This window comes from Rutidosis leptorrhynchoides, chromosome 2, assembly GCF_046630445.1.
Source record: "Rutidosis leptorrhynchoides isolate AG116_Rl617_1_P2 chromosome 2, CSIRO_AGI_Rlap_v1, whole genome shotgun sequence".
Classification (NCBI taxonomy): domain Eukaryota; kingdom Viridiplantae; phylum Streptophyta; class Magnoliopsida; order Asterales; family Asteraceae; genus Rutidosis; species Rutidosis leptorrhynchoides.
The window spans coordinates 601227462-601245420 of record NC_092334.1 but is presented as its reverse complement, the minus strand read 5'-3'; the positions used below and the strand labels follow the sequence as shown (position 1 = coordinate 601245420).

General features: G+C 35.9%; 1 protein-coding gene across 2 annotated transcripts; it reads right to left on the bottom strand.

The window, feature by feature from the left end:
* Nucleotides 1-4328: 4328 nt before the first annotated feature.
* Nucleotides 4329-15232, bottom strand: LOC139893407 (zinc finger CCCH domain-containing protein 48-like). 2 transcript variants are annotated; one of them, XM_071876571.1, is made up of 9 exons: nt 14599-15232; nt 14383-14478; nt 13965-14054; nt 13776-13877; nt 13483-13629; nt 12544-12663; nt 12406-12465; nt 5130-5227; nt 4329-4759 (listed from the first exon to the last, which is right to left on the bottom strand). In XM_071876571.1, exons 1-9 carry the CDS (start codon nt 15043-15045, stop codon nt 4618-4620), a joined length of 1302 nt encoding a protein of 433 aa, XP_071732672.1. In that variant the 5' UTR covers nt 15046-15232; the 3' UTR covers nt 4329-4617. The 2 variants fall into 2 exon arrangements, with proteins under 2 accessions (XP_071732672.1, XP_071732673.1); XM_071876572.1 differs by lacking the exon at nt 4329-4759 and adding an exon at nt 5333-5430 and having other exon boundaries at nt 5137-5227.
* Nucleotides 15233-17959: the final 2727 nt, after the last annotated feature.

Sequence of the window (17959 nt, the reverse complement as noted above, 5' to 3'; positions counted from 1 at the left end):
TTTGATAATCTACGTAAAGCTTTTTAAACCTTTATTTATGAAATAAAGGTTATGGTTTGTTTTAAAAATGAATGCAGTCTTTGAAAAACGTCTCATATAGAGGTCAAAACCTCGCAACGAAATCAATTAATATGGAACGTTTTTAATCAATAAGAACGGGACATTTCAGTTCGGTCATTCCTCCGGGATAGTGACTCTCGTGTAGTTCGGATTCACTATGGCGCGTGTAGTTCGGCCATTCCCGATTGTTGTTGTGGTGAAGGTAGTGAGTCGCGTGTAGTTCGGATTCACTAGGGCGCGTGTGTTTTCGGCCAGCCTTCGTGTCGTGTGATCTATTGGTTGTTTGATACACCAATGGTAGGGTCATGAGGACCATGTTGTGGGATTAGTGAGGCGATAGCCGTGTTTCGCTCACATGTTTGTTACGGGTGTGACGACGGTTGATTTCGTACACCTTGGGTTTTGCGTTTTCATAGTCGTTTTGGGCGCTATCGGTTCTAGCCGTTGGATTATGATGTTACGGTAGTTGTGTATTGGTCGTATGGCGCACTACAAGGGATGTTTAGTGATTGGTGTAATCCGTAAGGGTTCGTTTGGTTCGGTCTTCATCGTTTCGGGTTGTTGACCTTAGGTTGAGACCTTGTTGCTTTTGGCGTTATACTCGGTAATAGTACGCTAAGGGATTGATATCTCGGTACGAGATTAGTTGAGTTTTTCCCGATGTTAGGGAGGGAGCATAGTTTTAGTGCTCGGATTGTGGATTTGTGAAAATCGTGGGTGGCGATTTTAGTTGTTGTAGGCGATTCGTTGGGAGAAATTGCTTAGGAAAGCCGGATTGGGACGTATGTTGAGGACCGTTGAGTGGGGTCCATTTGGTTAAGTGACGAGGATCACGAGGACGTGATCGAGTTTAAGTGGGGGAGAGTTGTAAGACCCGAATATTTATCTTGTATACTTGTGTACTTATGACATTCGAGAACGGGCTTCGTTGATTATTGTTATGTAATTAAAAAGGTAAAAGAATCTGAAACTGACTACTTGCGCGCCGCGCGGGTCAGGGGCGCGCCGCGCCAAATCACGCAGACAGCTCTCTTACTCTTTTTAATTGTTTTAAATGAAGGGCAATTGGGTAATTTCACTTGGGGCCGGATTTGTGAGCCATATTAGCTGGTTTGGATCAGTTTTGGATCATTTTCACATCCATTCATCACTCTCAAACTATTTTAGAGAGAGAGAGATTCTAGAGAGAGATTTAGGGTTTTGGTGAAGAAGGAGGCCGAATTGATCAAAAGCTCGAGTTCTAAAGTTGTTCCTTTCGTTCCTAGCTACGTTGTGGTGGTATTGGTAAGCTCAAACTCCGAATTTCATCTATTTGATTTGATATTCAAGTTAGGGTTTGAGTTAGTTTGATGAAAAACCCTTTTAGATGATGAAATGGGTTTATTGTTAATTGTTGGTGGATTTTGGGTTGGTGAACTAATTGGCCATGTTTAGGACTTGAAATTGAGTTTAATCACTTAAGTTAGTGATTATGGAAGTATTGAAACCCATTTAAGGTTATTTGGTTGACTAATTGTGACTTTGGGTCAAATTAGGGTTTGGTGGTGATTATGACCCATTTGGCGATTTAATGAGGTTAATAAACTTAAAATGGATTAAGTTGAAGTATTAAACCGAGTTAAATGTGTTTTGGTGTTAAAACTTGTAAATGGTGAGATTTTGACCTTATGGGTCAAAATTAGGGTTTAAGTGTCAAAATGGGTATGACACGTGTTTAACACTTGAGTTCGGGTTTAATTGGCGTATTAGGACCATTCTCACTTGTGTTAGTGATTATTGGTTAGTTTTGGGCACGGTTTGTGCTTGGAAGTGCATTTGGGTCGCAATTGCACTAAGTGACGAATTGGGTTGATTTGTAAATCCACTTTAAGTGTATTGTTGTAATTGTGATAATGGAATAGGTACTTTCCATTGGCGAGTTGCGGATTACTTGGAAGCATTCTTCAAGACTTCAAGGTGAGTGATAATATCCTATGTGCATATGTATGGGTAGGATGGGTGCGGGTCGGGTGAAGTGATTCTCGGCTATAGAGCTCACTTCACATATAGATGGATTTGATAGACTTGCGTTTAGATCCAATTGGCACGGTTGTGCGTTTTGGTTGACCATCTTTGGCGAAGTACGCGTTCGCGTGTACATTATCACACGTGGTTGTGATGTGGTTGATATAACCCCCAATGGCGAAGGGTATAATATTGAGAAGTGAATCGCGTGTGTATTCGGATTCACGATGACGCGTGTGGTTTCGGTCATCTTATTGTATTGTGGAAATGAATCTCGTGTAGTTCGGATTCATGGTGACTCGTGTAGTTCGGTCATCTTATTGAGGTAGTAATCTCGTGTGGTTTCGGATTACTAAGGCTCGTGTAGTTCGGCCAACCTCGATGTTGTGAAGATAGTAATCTCGTGTGGTTTCGGATTACTAAGGCTCGTGTAGTTCGGCCAATCTTCATTGTGGTATTTGGTTCTCGGTATTGGGTTAAGGTGTTAACCTTATTCGTTTATATTGTTATATATTAATGTATTGTTGTGTTGTAGCTAACCCTCCGGGTGTAGCTATTTGGCGTTGTTCACATCGTCATTGGTGAACTATTATTGTTGTTGTATCTTTAGCTCGTTGCTTAGAGATCGTACGGTATGCTTAGTGTAGTGCCTTATATATGGATGCCTCGGTATGCGGTATTTGTTATTTTGTGGCGTGTCCATTTTATACATATATATGTATGTAGTATATTATCATTCACTAAGCGTTAGCTTACCCTCTCGTTGTTGACTCTTTTTATAGATTGCATGCGGACGGTGGCTCGGGTAAGCGCGGGGACTAGAAGACTTGCATAGTTGCTTTAGAGACTTGCTTTTGGATTTATTAGGATTGGGTAGCGTATCCCCAATCACAATGCTCGGCTTTGTTTTGTATTAAAAGTCTTATGGTCGAAAATTGTATTTTGATACTTAAAGGGTAATTTGGGTCGATGTGGGCCCCGCTTCGTAAACATAATTTTATTAATAGAACGTGCTAGTTTTTATATATGGAACATGGGGTTAAAAGCGTTTCGTCTAAAAGTGTCGGGAACTAGTCAAACATTTTCGCATTTAAAGACTTTCCGGACAGTCAGGTTTGGCGCGCCGCGCGGCCTATATGGCGCGCCGCGCCAGGTGGCAGTTCAGCAAAAAAAAATTTTTATTTTGTATTTTCACGTGGTTTAATCACGGGTTGGTTTGGGTTGTTACAAAAACAATTGTAACTACCTTGTTATAATGGTTTCTCAAAATTATCGGTGTTCGATGAATGTCTATTAACGATGTTAATTATCTTCTCAAAGTAGTCGATGATGAGGTTAGCTGTTATAACAATTGTTCTTGAATTTATTAGATATAATGTAATGTATGTATATGTTAATCTTTTATGGAGTAGTTTACTTGGGGGTAATGTCGTCAATTAACTTTGTTAAGATACTTCATTCAATAAAAAAAAAAAAAAAAAAGTAAGTAAACATCATTTTGATATTGTTGGAGATTATTTGATATAGCCATCTATATCCATATGTACATCTATACCACAACATAGCTTAATGAAAAAAAAAGTGAACAAACCCTAAGCGTTTTATAAAAGTAGAATGATTCATTGCCTACACAAGTATCTACTTGTGCCGATCTTTGTGGAAAAGGAGCAACGTTACATTAGTCTGCAATATTAATATTTTCTATAAATGTGGATAGTTCTAATTTTTAAAGGTCTATCTGGATTAAAGAAATAACATTCGAGTAAACTTCGCAAATTAATGGTGCTTTTGATAAAACTTAATGATGTAATTCATAATCAAAATGATTCAAAGATTCCGAATCAAGTTGCTTCTGAATAACATTAACATGTTTGATTATTATTTTGAACGAATAATGTGAAATGATGTAATAAAATTACATTAACATTTTACATGAAAAAAAGTTATAATATAGTTTGTTTAATGAGTGTTTTTGATACAATTGAAAAAATATATATATTACATAAAATTAAGGTTTCTAAAGGTTAAGAAAAAATTCTAGCATTGAATTCTAAATCATTTAGCAATATCTGAAGTAAAAAACAAACACGTTGAATGCTTGGCTCAGCATTCAACATTGAACCTTTCAAGGTAAACACGCGCACTTGAGACGGAGTGATGATTTGTACGCTGACTTTTGTGGATGTACAACACCAAAAGTTATTTTGACCTTTTGTTCCTATATTATTATGAGAAATATCATAGAAAAATTTATGAACGGTAAATTTTGAACGCAACTAAGATACTACGTATTTAAATGTCAACAATTACAATGACAACTAACAGTACATGATGCATTCCAAAAAATAGTACAAATTTTGAGCGGAAAATTTTCAATAGCAACAGTTGCATAAACACAACAAGTGTCCTGAAGCTTAAATACGTCAACCTGGTGTGGCTGATCGGTCAAACAGATCACTACCAGCTCAATTATCCAGTTCAATCTCCAGTCGTAACAAAAGGCATATATAATGGCCACAGTATACAGATTGAGAAGATTTTATATATTTCTCATCAAGATGGGGTGGCTGATTGGTCAGCCAACCACTGCCAAACTCTAACCTCTCCGGTTCCATCTCCCGTGAAAAATATGTTGGGACCACCGTGTATAGATCGTATCTCTTCTTTCGCAAATATCTTCCCCCTTTCGGTAAACCTAATATATACAAGCAACAAAACAGTTTGATTAGTTAGGATGATTGGAGTGATGTACAGTTGTTCTGGCCCAGTTGCCTAACAAGTTTGGGTCAAACGGTGGTAATCTTTTTCAAATGAGTATATATTAAGAACAACTAAAATTAAAATATGATTAAGAAATCTGTTTTGGTGAAAGAGAAGTCTAGTTTTATGAGTGAATCTATAAAAAGGAAAGTGATATGACTTTGAACCCATTCAAACCTTTGCTTTTCAAGCTTTATATACTATTTTACATGCTGACGAGTTATAGACAAGAGTCAAGACATAAGCCGATTCAGTCTAACTACAAGTAAACTGGTAATTTGGATCTTTAATTGTGAAACACTTACGAGGGCAAGTCATAAGCATGAACAGAGTTGTCGTTGCAAGAGCACAGCAATACCGGCTTGGATTCTAGATCATGCATCCCGCATAATACTAGCAGACCCTACATTAAAGAAAAAAAAACATTATACTACTTTGGACCCATTTACACTTGTTAGCGCAATTAATTAATAATGCAATCAAATGACAATATTCAAATTAGCCGTACCAAAAAACCCCAAGGGGTGGCCTAATGGTTGGATGCTTGGGAATCTCTAAAGGAGACCCAGATTCAATCCCCACACTAGCTACACCTTGGGGCGTTGCCTTAAAAAAAATAAGTATCAAAGTATCAATACATTATCAGCATTAAAATTATAAGAGTTCAATAGAGTAATAACTCTGTAAGCTAATACGAGAAAATGTACAGATCCTACTAAGATTGATGAACATATATATTCACTATTGCAAGCCTAACTATTCCAATAGTAATTCAACTAAATAGTATGGCGTAAATACTAACAGTTGTGAACGGAAAATTCCCCAGTGTCAACTCATCTCCTATACTTGCTTAGCCACCGCTAAGAATTAAGCTTCTCATCGATACCAATTCGTAATTTAGGAACCATCCGTCAATGATTCAGATTCTCCGTTTCACCATTGAACAAATGATTTTCATCTATACTAATTTTTTGTTTACTCGCCATCATCAACCATTCCGTTTCTCCCTTTCCAGCAACCAGCGACCAGCAACCTATTCTTTTACAAAGTCGTCATCCCACACCATTTTTTCTTTAAATACCCTACTTGTGTTTCCTGTTGGACCTTTGGTGGCACATAAAATTAGTCTAGGCTCGATACTTATGGTTGTTAAGCGAGCCTATTGTCTCCCTAGAATGTATATAGGGTATTTCCAACACTCTACAGATGGGTCTAAGATTCCTCTTTATCTGTATCCAGTTAGAGTGAAATGATTGCATGTGGTACTAACACTGCAAAAGCAGATCTCCCTTTCCAATTTCACATAGGAACATCAATCTTAGATTCAAATCTAAGTAAGACATTTTAGAAATTCAGTCACGGTCAACCATGTTTCCCGAGTTTTACCCGACTCTTGACGTGACTTTTGACCGGTGCCCGACTTATTAAACGTTTTTCTTCAATTCGCGACGGGCAAGTCACCAAACTGCCGCAACCGCCATTTGCAACCATGCTCCCAACAGTGGTTCGGTTTAGTCCTGCCTCGAGACCAATAGTTTTCAACAAGGCCCTTATGTTTTCATTTCAACGTGTACTTTTTTAAGGAATCAACTATTTAAGAAAATAAGGGTTAAGGGGCTATTTTAGTTGTATTCAGACTAAAACAAAGCTACATGATTTTACTCTCAGGTTTTTAACTTCAAGACTCGAGGACGGTAGCATTCCAAGGTTTTCTTCGGCCTCCAAGTCTCTAAAACCACCATTAACCCTACCTGTGGAGGCAGTTTTCACACTTTTTCAGCCTGTGACGTGGCCGTGTCATTCCATGACACTGTTTAACCCCAATGTCAAATTCCTGTAGGGACAACCTGTTTTTTGATTTTCTTTTTATTTGTGTTCGATAATAATAAATATTATTATACATATATAATTAAATTAATATCAAACAGAAACATAACAAGCTAATATTTCATTAAAATTCGACATTACATAAAAGTAAAAAATATAAAATAAACTTGAATTGTTAATTAATTAAGATTACATAAAAACCTAATGCAAGGTGCGGAAAGTAAGTGGAAGGTTACAAATGTGCTCGACTAGATCATCTTGTAGTTGGCCGCGAACCCGCTTATCTCTAATTTCTCTAGCTACCATTTCTTGATCCCATCATCATCTATTTCTTATACATCGCATTCTTGGTAATCATATCTTCCTCAAGCCGACTTAGCACAAGTACATTGTCTTCCTTAAACATATTGTGTAATATATCACAACAATCCATTACTCTTCGCATCTTGTTCACACTCATAGTACATGAAGGTGTCCTTAAAATATGAAATCGACCTTGAAGAACCCCAAATATCCTCTCTACATCCATTCGGGCACTAGCCTGAAATCTATTGAACTTAACCCTTAGCTAATCTGTAGGCTACGACCAAGTCGCCCAATCTGGATACCATCAGCAAGGTAATAACCAATCCATTACTCTTCGCATCTTGTTCACACACATAGTACATGAAGGTGTCCTTAAAATATGAAATCGACCTTGAAGAACCCCAAATATCCTCTCTACATCCATTCGGGCACTAGCCTGAAATCTATTGAACTTAACCCTTAGCTAATCTGTAGGCTACGACCAAGTCGCCCAATCTGGATACCATCAGCAAGGTAATAACCTTTGGTACACTGATGTCTATTTACCTCAAATGGTTCGGGTACAGGAGTAAATATGAAATCGTCTAAAATCTTCCTTGAAGAACCCCAAATATCCTATCTACATCCATTCGGGCACTAGCATGAAATCTATTGAACTTAGCCCTTGTCTCATCCGTAAGACACGACCACCCTTTGACAAGAGTCGCCCAATTTGGATATACCATCAGCAAGGTAATAACCTTTGGTACACTGATGTGTATTTACCTCAAATGGTTCGAGTACATGAGTATATATAAAATCGTCCTTGAAGAACCCCACATATCCTCTCTACATCCATTCGGGCACTAGCATGTAATCTATTGAACTTAACCCTTGGCTCATCTGTAGGACACGACCAAGTAGCCCAATCTGGATATACCATCAGCAAGGTAATAACCTTTAGTACACTGATGTCTATTTACCTCAAATGGTTCGGATACAGGAGTAAATATGAAATCGTCTGAAATCATCCTTGAAGAACCCCAAATATCCTCTCTACATCCATTCGGGCACTAGCATGAAATCTATTGAACTTAGCCCTTGGCTCATCCGTAGGACACGACCACCCTTTGACAAGAGTCGCCCAATCTGGATATACCATCAGCAAGGTAATAACCTTTGGTACATTGATGTCTATTTACCTCAAATGGTTCGAGGAATATATATAAAATCGTCCTTGAAGAACCTCAAATATCCTCTCTACATCCATTCAGGAACTAGCCTGAAATCTATTGAACTTAGCCCTTGGCTCATCTGTAGGATACGACCGCCCTTTGACAAGAGTCGCCTAATCTGGATATACCATCAACAAGGTAATAACCTTTGGTACACGAATGTCTATTTACCTCAAATGGTTCGGGTAAAGGAGTACCTTTCTTTAGCTTATCAAATAGAAGAGGTCGGTTCAAATCGTTTATATCATTATTAGAACCTACCATCCCAAAAGTGAATGCCAAAGCCACATATCATACGAAGCAACTGTTGCAAGCATAATCGTTGGTTTCTTGTAATCACCCCTTGTGTATTCACCTTTCAATGCGGCGGGATAATTCTTCCACTTGGTGCTTATAATCAATACTCCCGAGCATACCCTTAAAACCATGTTTGTCTTCGTGTTCACTATATAATCGTGCAATATCATGTGCATTCGGAGCTCTCGTATACTTGCTACGATATAATGTGATTATACACTTACAAAAGTGGTCTAGCACGATGTCTCACTCATTTGTAATTATTCATTGAACATATCTATGGTCGTTCTGTACGCTAACTGGCGTAGAGCCGGAGTATATTTTTGTAAAGTAGTAAAAGTTTGTATACCAATAGCATAACATTCCGTAAAATATATCTAAACAACAACAAAACCCAATCCCACAAAAGTAGGGTATAGGGGAGATAAGATGTAGACAATCCTTCCCTTATCCTAGAATAAAGAAAAGTCATTTCTCCACCCAGCGTGAAACACCCCAAGAGTAGAGAAAGTCCTCCCTCTCAATGTTCTACGGATAAAGAGATTACTTCCGAATGGACCTCCAGACAATAGGTAGGTTTTAAAAAACAAAAACAAAAAGTAAAAAAGTGTAAGACACCATGAAAAATGGTAGAATCAAATTTCCATGTGTATTAAACCTGCTTGAAGTTCAATTTAGGCTCTAAGCGATAATTAAGTTGCCAATAAATCGACGCTTGTTGTTGACTCGATTAATAAAGGCATCAAAATATATCTAAAATGCTCACTAGAGAAATTAGATATACCTTGAGCAATACGGAGGAATAATTGACACCGCATACGAAAACGTCTTTTAAATTATGTTGGCGTATATTCCGGCGTCACAATAAAATAATCATCCCATAAGCATTGCCGCCAACCTCACACTCCTCAGAATGTATAATCGAGGTCTTGGGATATGCTCGGGCTCGGGTTTATCTATCAAGTTGGATGTGTGTGGAAGATGTTTTTATAAAATAGCATGTGTGTTTTTTTTGTTTGAAAAAATGTAATAAGAAAGTTGGGTATTTATAGATAGATTAAAAATTTGATTTAAAAGAAAAAAATAGTTAACGGTCAAAAACGTTGGCCAATTAGAAATCGACACGTAGTCCTGATGCGCTTTTTCCCGTGCCTAACGCCCCGCTCCGCTGGCAGCAGCCCTAAGTGTTAAGGACATTAGAATTTCCAAATCACTGGCGGTTTTGCTCGATGATGCCGGGTTAAACTCGTCCAACAAGTTTAGTCGCCTTCAATAATTTTCATATTATCTTAGAAGCCTTCATTGTTGTTCAAGGTTCATTTCAGCTCATTACAACAGCAGAAAGGCTTGCTCAAGCCTAATATCAGAAAAGATTTCTCGATCTCCATATCATCGTAAATAAAAAAATAGCTAGCCTTAAATTGGCATCATTCTGCAACACAACGTTTAACTAAAAGATGCTTCTACAAATAGAGTTCACTACCAAAAGGTTCTAGATACTTATAGATATAATAGATTTCTTCTTAAGCACAAGAAGAGTACTTCCAATTGCAATAAGATTAAAAACCCGTAATAACGAGATCAATAACAAATACAAACCTAGGTTATACTCCTAAAAAAGTTCCCTACGTTCTATCTAAATATTCAAGAGAAAATTGGGCGGTTGGTCCCTGTGGTTTACAAGAAATGGGGTGTTTGATCCCTGAACTTCATTTTCGAGGTTTACAAAACAGACGTTGGTGGTCCTTGTCAGTAACAGCCGTTATAAATGTTTGTTAACTTCAGTCATGTGCGATGCATGTAAGGGTAAAACCGTCATTTAGTATTTCTCTTACTTTTCCTTTTCTATTTTCTTTTATTTTTTTCTTCTCAATGTTATTAATTAAACCCACCAACAACAAAAATGCTTAAACAGATGCACATGCACACACATCTCTTTATCGCTCTTCGTTATCTTCTTTTTATTTTATTTTTTAATTTAGTACTGTATATTTGTTTTGTGTGTAAAGATTTTGGTAGTGATGCTGAGGAACAGATCAAGAGTTGTAACGAAACAAACACCGATCATGGTGGATCTCCAACCTTCATCTCTTCCACCCAGAACTACATAAAACCCGACCCGATCCATTTCATCTTTTCTTGGTTCTTCAAGGTTCTTCAATGGTTGTGGTGGGTGTTCAATTAAAGCAAAATAACACATACCACTACTGTACTTGCTCTATTTCTTTTATCATCATCAACACACCACTCACAGAACCGTGGCTTACCAGTTGTCGAAGACGGAAAACTAAATCAGATCTGTGGACATTAAGCTTCAAATCGTCAAACCAATCGACGTCGGGACTCCGCAACTACGAACGGAACAAAGCTTCATCTCCGATCGTCCACCGTCTCCGATCGTGCTCTCCGGTAAGCCATCACCACCGTCTCCGATCGTCCTCTTCGTCATCTCCGATGGTCCATGTGCAACTGAATCGATGGTGTTATTCTTGATTTTGGTCCGTTTGCTATTGAATCGTTCATCGTCTCCCATCGTGCCAAATTGGATTTTTTGCTTGATTTTGTGTTGTGAAATTTTTTGTTGTGCATTTATTTTTTGATTTGTTTAAAATATTTAGGTTTATTTGCTTTAAATCGGCCTCCGTATGATATCCTTAAAGGATGAAGCACATATAAATCAAGATCTGTTTTGATGTAGTGGGTTGTTTGAGGAATTTCATTCAGCAATATTTCTAAGGTTGTTTGATGTTAGAATAATGAATTACTGTTTTGATTTGAGTTTGAATTATTAATTGTTATTGTTAGGGTTTTTGATAGATTTTGTTTTTATTTCTAGTTACAGTGTTCTTGTTATGAAGATGATGACGATTTGTTTGATTTTGGGTCCTTGGTATCTGGAAGAAAAAAGTGATGTAAAAGACGGAAATACCCTCACATGCGTGGCACATGACCGGAGTTAACGGATCTTTTTAACGTCCGTTTGAGGCAGGGACCACCCACACCCATTTTATGAACCACAAGGACCAACCACCTCGAAAATGAAATTCAGGGACCAAACACCCCATTTCATGTAAACCACCACAGGGACCAACGGCCCAATTTTCTCAATATTCAACCTACCCCTAGTTTAATAAAAAAGATGACCATACATTGTGAGTTTTGAAATTTCATTAGCTTTAGAACAAATCACTATATTTTTATCAAGTAATAAGTTATTCACTGCTATTATAAATGTTACCACAATTATTAGTGAATAAGCTATAGATGCGAGTACTGTCAGCTGAAATAGTAACTATAGTAGCAATAAAGGAATACATATACCATTTATTTGAAAAATAGTGGCAGTGATAATGCTAATAACCATCCATACATTTACTAAGCTTACCCAAGCAGTTGAGCTTCAACTAGTATAAACTGCAGATCTTATTTTTATTATCATCAAAAGTTGTGTAAATCCTAAGGAAAATAATAACTGTACATCATTTGTCCTCTGAAATAGATTTAAGATCTCCACCTTTCTTATTACTTTATAGCTAGTCCAAATTGTATAACTGTACGTCATCTTAAGTTCTACACACTTCTTTTTGTATTGAACAACGTCTACATCGCTACCGTTAACTTCTAATTTGGAGGTCTACATTATGTTCACAAGTTAACCAGGGTTGTGGTATAATTAACGTCGCGGCTAAAAAGAATCTACCAATACAAACTTTTCTAGATGATTTTTTTATAAGCACACGGCAAAGGTAAAGCCTACTAATGCATTTTAGTTAAGGACAATTCATGTATAAACATGATGACTTAAATTATAATATTCCCCACCAAAGACGTGTAAAAATTAAGTATCCAACAGGCAATAGACTACATTATACATTAAGAATATAAACAACATCACATATGTAACAAGTCTACAGCTAAAAGAAGTTTGGTAACATACATGTTCCTCAGTATGTGTGTAAGTTACTTCCAAGTTCCCACTGTCTGTAGCAGCCCACACCTGCATGCATACGAAAAATTAGCAGTTATAAAAAAACGTGAACCTTATTCACTGATTATAATATGATGGCACCAAAACCTTGATAGTTTTATCCAATGAGCATGATAAAAGAAACTGATCCCAGCAAAGAACGGACATAACAACAGAAGTATGATCTGTCAACGTCTGTAGACACTGTAAATTTTCAAGGTTCCAGACCTGAAACCAAGTTATGCAAATAGAAAAGTCAGGAACCAAAAAAAAACAACAAAAGGGAGAAAAAAAAAAAAAAACAACAAAAGAAAAAGAAAGAGAAGACAAAATGCTAGTTAATAGTAAGTGGAGGTGGTAAATGGGCAGAGCAGGTAAGGGTTGAGATGAATAACTTTTTAATACAGTGCAAATTTGTTCAGCCTGATTCACACGCACTTCCTAAAGTAAACTTGAATCTGGTAAATAAACCAATGTGTAGACATAATTAAAGTAATTATATTACAAAATGACGCTGAACTTATTAGATAAGTGATCTATAAGGTTTTATGCCTTTGGGGTACATATTGTGTGGCGTTAGATGAGTTTGACCCGATGATCCCACTTCCAATTTGGCCAAATATTTGACATGTTAGACACAAAGTATAACCTGAATTGTACCCTTCAAGGAAGCACTTCTCTTTTTAGTTTACTAAGATTATATATGAAGTCATACACCAAAATGTATGAGTTAGATATGACTAAAGCAACTATATCGTTACGATGACAATCTAATTTAAAATAATAAAAATAATAATCAGAAGGTTTTGCAAATCAAAAATGAACTTTGGGTGACTTTTGACCGGCTTCATTTACAATTTAACTATGCTTTTAAAAAATGCCCATTCCCTGTGAACACATGGTATACCCTATATCAACCTGTATACTACAAACGAGTAAACTTGCTACGTCTACTACATTAAACCAACTCAATAATGCAATTACCCTCTTCAAAAATATAGAACATAAGAAACATCATAGCATGATAACATGTCAACGTGAACTTACTCGTATAGACGAGTCCATCGAACCAGAGTATAATCTATTAGCTCCAACGACTAGTGTCACAACAGCCGCTGTGTGTCCTTGAAATGAAGCAGCTGGTTCAAAGCAGTTCGTAACCGTATTATACTTCCAAGCCAATATATTCCCATCCTTCATGAACAATTATACTTTCAAGCCAACAGCAAGTATTATAAAAACAGCTATAATTTTTTTATATTCAAAAATTATTTTATGCCAACGTCAATAAGTATAAGATAATAATAACAAAAATTAAAACTCATTTTCCAAAAATTTACCTGTATACCGGCGAAGAGTAAATCGCTTCCTGCAACCAAGGAATATACTTGCCCAACTGGCCCACTAAGACTTAGTTCGGCATTTGTTTGCACATTCCATGCCTAATTTTGTAATAATACATATGAAAAATGAGTTGGAAGCAATAAACCGAAGAAAACGAGTTACTTTAAAGTTTATTCCACTATCACCTTGACAAGATTTGGTAAGCCAATAAACATCCATGGACCTTCACTAAGCATACAGCCTACTTCACCACCAACGTTAATAACCCCTGCACACTATAACAAAACCAAAAAACAACAATATATGATTAAAATTCCACAAACCTTCATCTTGCCAATCATATTTAATCAAATAAAGCTATACGAACTACAAACAAAATTAACAGTCTGCCCCTTATCTATATAATGTTAACATAAACATAACTTTAGCCAACATATAACACAATATGTTCACATTTCAATGCAACTGTATTTAAAACGATTGCACCGAATACAACATACGTTCTAGAGTTGTTACATGCAAGGATATAAAGTCAACAAGAAGGTAACTTTTCGTGCAATTTAACCCTATCAAATCTACACAATTAGGTATACATATAACAACCTGTCCAGACTGGCAATCCCAAACCCTCACAGTCTCATCTTTACTCCCTGTATACAACTTATCTGACCCAGCCGGTAATGCAATACCACTCACAATCTGCCACATTAACCAACAAACACATAACCATTATTAAAAGCAACAAAAGATTTCAAATTTAATCCTAAACATAATTAGATATATATATATACATATAAACAATCACATCTGTATGTATACCTTTTGATGGCCTTCAAGATGAGTCAACATACCAAAGCATCCAGTAGACCATGAATGAATATATCTGCATTTATCTCCAAAACTACAGTTTCCTTTCACCCAAAAATTACATAACTTGTCTTTCTTATTAATATTTTTATTATTATTAATTTTACTAAATTCATTATTTATCCCTCCTCTACCACCACCACGGCCCCATGTATTACTACCGCCACGCCGTGCCCCCGTTGATCGTTCATCATCCATCGCAAAACCACTACCGTACGGCCGTTTAGACGACGCCGTTCCATTTACCGGCGCCGATAATTCCCGGTGTAAAAAAGGACACGGGAATCGATTACAGTTTCCGGCTCTCCAATGATAACATACTTTTTGATTTCGGTTGTCGTTTTGATGTTGAGCTGGACCTAATCGATTAAAAACTCGTTTTCCGCCATCGTAATCCATGATTTATTGATGTAAGCGCGTGATCATTACACGAATAATGAATATTTAGTATAAATTGTTGAATAAAAAGAAATTGGAGATGTTAGTAGTCAGAACCCTCAGTATTGGGGATCAAAGGAGTAGTGATTGATGCGAATTTGTGGATTTAGGGTTTAAACGGATGAGATCAAGAACCCTAAAAATTAGAAAGTGGCATGTAAGATAGTAGCGTACAAAGACATGACGTTTGAGATTATTAAAAGCGAAGTTGTATATAGGATGATTTTGGGCCGTTGATTTTACTCGTTGGGTGATGTACGGATGATATTGTAATGTTGGGTAGAGTCGGTATCTATGGAATGTATCACCTACTAATCTACTATGATGATTTGGTACATTCTTTTGGTCCAATTTAGGTACTTTTTAAAGAAGGCGACGATTTTATATGGGTTAAAAGAAAAAATAGGCTACAAACTTACATAAATGTACCGATATCGTTCATAAATTCATTTTCGTCCTACTGTCGCCTACAAACTTTCAAAAAGTGTTCCAATGTAAACAAAAACTTTCAAAAAGTGTACCAATGTAAACAAAAATGACTTGCTACCGCCTAAACCGGTCAAAATTGACACGTGTCGTTCGTGGATTGGATCTTAATTCTTAAAAAAAAAAAAAACAAATTTCAGGTCAAAATTAGTATGTAACATGTCAAAACGCCAAAATGTTGATATTAACACATTTTTTGAAAGTTTGTAGGCGACAGTAGGACGGAAATGAGTTTGTGGACGACATCGGTACATTTGTGTAAGTTTGTAGCCTATTTTTGGCTTTAACCCATTTTATATCTATATCTATATCTATATACTTATATACTTATATAAAAGAAAGATTAATTTATCATAGTTGTCAATCAATGCATATTAACAGGAACTAATGACATGTGAATTTTACACATGTCAAGTTCTCATCATTTTTAATCACAAATACTATGCTATTAAAATATTAAATTAAGTTAAATGATAGCTTAAATTTAGGAGCTTGCGTTATGTGATAAATGCAAATAATAAATAATTAAATAAAGAAAATCAAAACGGAGATGCTCTAGAATGATTTAACTTGAGTTTTACAAATATCAAACATTCAACCTTAATTTTTACGTGTAGATATGCTATATATGTTGTTTTGCCATATTATCTTAGTTGTAGGTTTATTATTTATAATATATAAATATAAATATATTATTAATTATTAATTATTAATAAAAAATATTAATTATTAATAACATGTTTGCTATATTGTTGCAACTATTAATGATTATTTTGTTTCTTGGTTCAACGGTTGAATTGTACCATTTTAGTGCATATTTGTAATTTTCGAATGTATAAAATCACATGCTAAGTCAGTGAATTGAAGGTGGATATAGTGGTGAATGACTCATATGTGTGTTCTAACTAGGTGGGTCTAAACGGGTATGGCAACGGTTTTGAGTAGCGGATGTCTAGAGGTGTCTTAACAAATATTTCATATATGACGTTTTTTTTGTAAATAATAATGTTAAATATATGCTTTATAATTTTTCAGTTCCGTAATGTAAAATACAAAATTTATATTTATATTGAATTAATTAAAACGGTTTTGAGCAGCCGTGCAACGTACGGGCTCAAAATCTAGTTTTATATAAATGAAAATAAGAAAAATAAAATTAGGAAAAACTAACATGACCTCACGACCTGCAAAGCTATGAACCTTAAAAAGAATCCCGTTCAAAACCCACAAAACTACATTGTTCACTCAAATTTCTTAAAGAACTTAAACAATAATTGAAATACACCAACCCAAAAAGAAACCTAAACTTATGGTTATAGTCTAACAATTGAAATTGGATATGTGAAAGGACCCGTTCATATACATTATAAACGATTCACAATAGTTGATTACATCGCGAGGTATTTGACCTCTATATGATACGTTTTACAAACATTGCATTCGTTTTTAAAAGACAAACTTTCTTTACATCAAAAATTGACGGCATGCATACCATTTCATATTACATCCAACTATAATTGACTTAATATTAATCTTGATGAACTCAACGACTCGAATGCAACGTCTTTCAAAGTATGTCTTGAATGACTCCAAGTAATATCCTTAAAATGAGCTAATGCACAGCGGAAGAATTCTTTAATACCTGAGAATAAACATGCTTTAAAGTGTCAACCAAAAGGTTGGTGAGTTCATTAGTTTATCATAATCCATCATTTCCGTAATAGTAATAGACCACAAGATTTCAGTTTCTATAAATATCCGTACACTCGCAAGTGTATAAAAGTATTCTATAAGTTGTAGGCACCCGGTAACAAGCCTTAACGTTCATGTTTTACCCTCTGAAGTACGCCAGATCAGGTGTGTTTAAAATAACCTCGAAGTACTAAAGCATCCCATAGTCAGGATGGGGTTTGTCAGGCCCAATAGATCTATCTTTAGGATTCGTGCCTACTGTACATAGACAAGTAGTTTAATGTTACCAAGCTAAGGGTATATTTCTAGTTTAAACCCACATAGAATTAGTTTTAGTACTTGTGCCTATTTCGTAAAACATTTATAAAACAGCGCATGTATTCTCAGCCCAAAAATATATATAAAAGGGGAGTAATGAAACTCACAATACTGTATTTCGTAGCAATTATGTATATGACGGAACTGAACAAGTGCAGGGTTTGTCTCGAATTCACGAACCTATATTAAGTATATATATTTATATGTTGGTCAATATCTGTCTAACAATTTAGGTCAAGTCGTAGTGTATCACAATCCTAATGCTCGAGACCGACATGCAAAAGTCAACAAAAGTCACTTGACCCAAAATGACTTCCAAAATCTATACATGTTTATTATATAACTTATATATAGTCGTTTTATATATTTAAATATATTT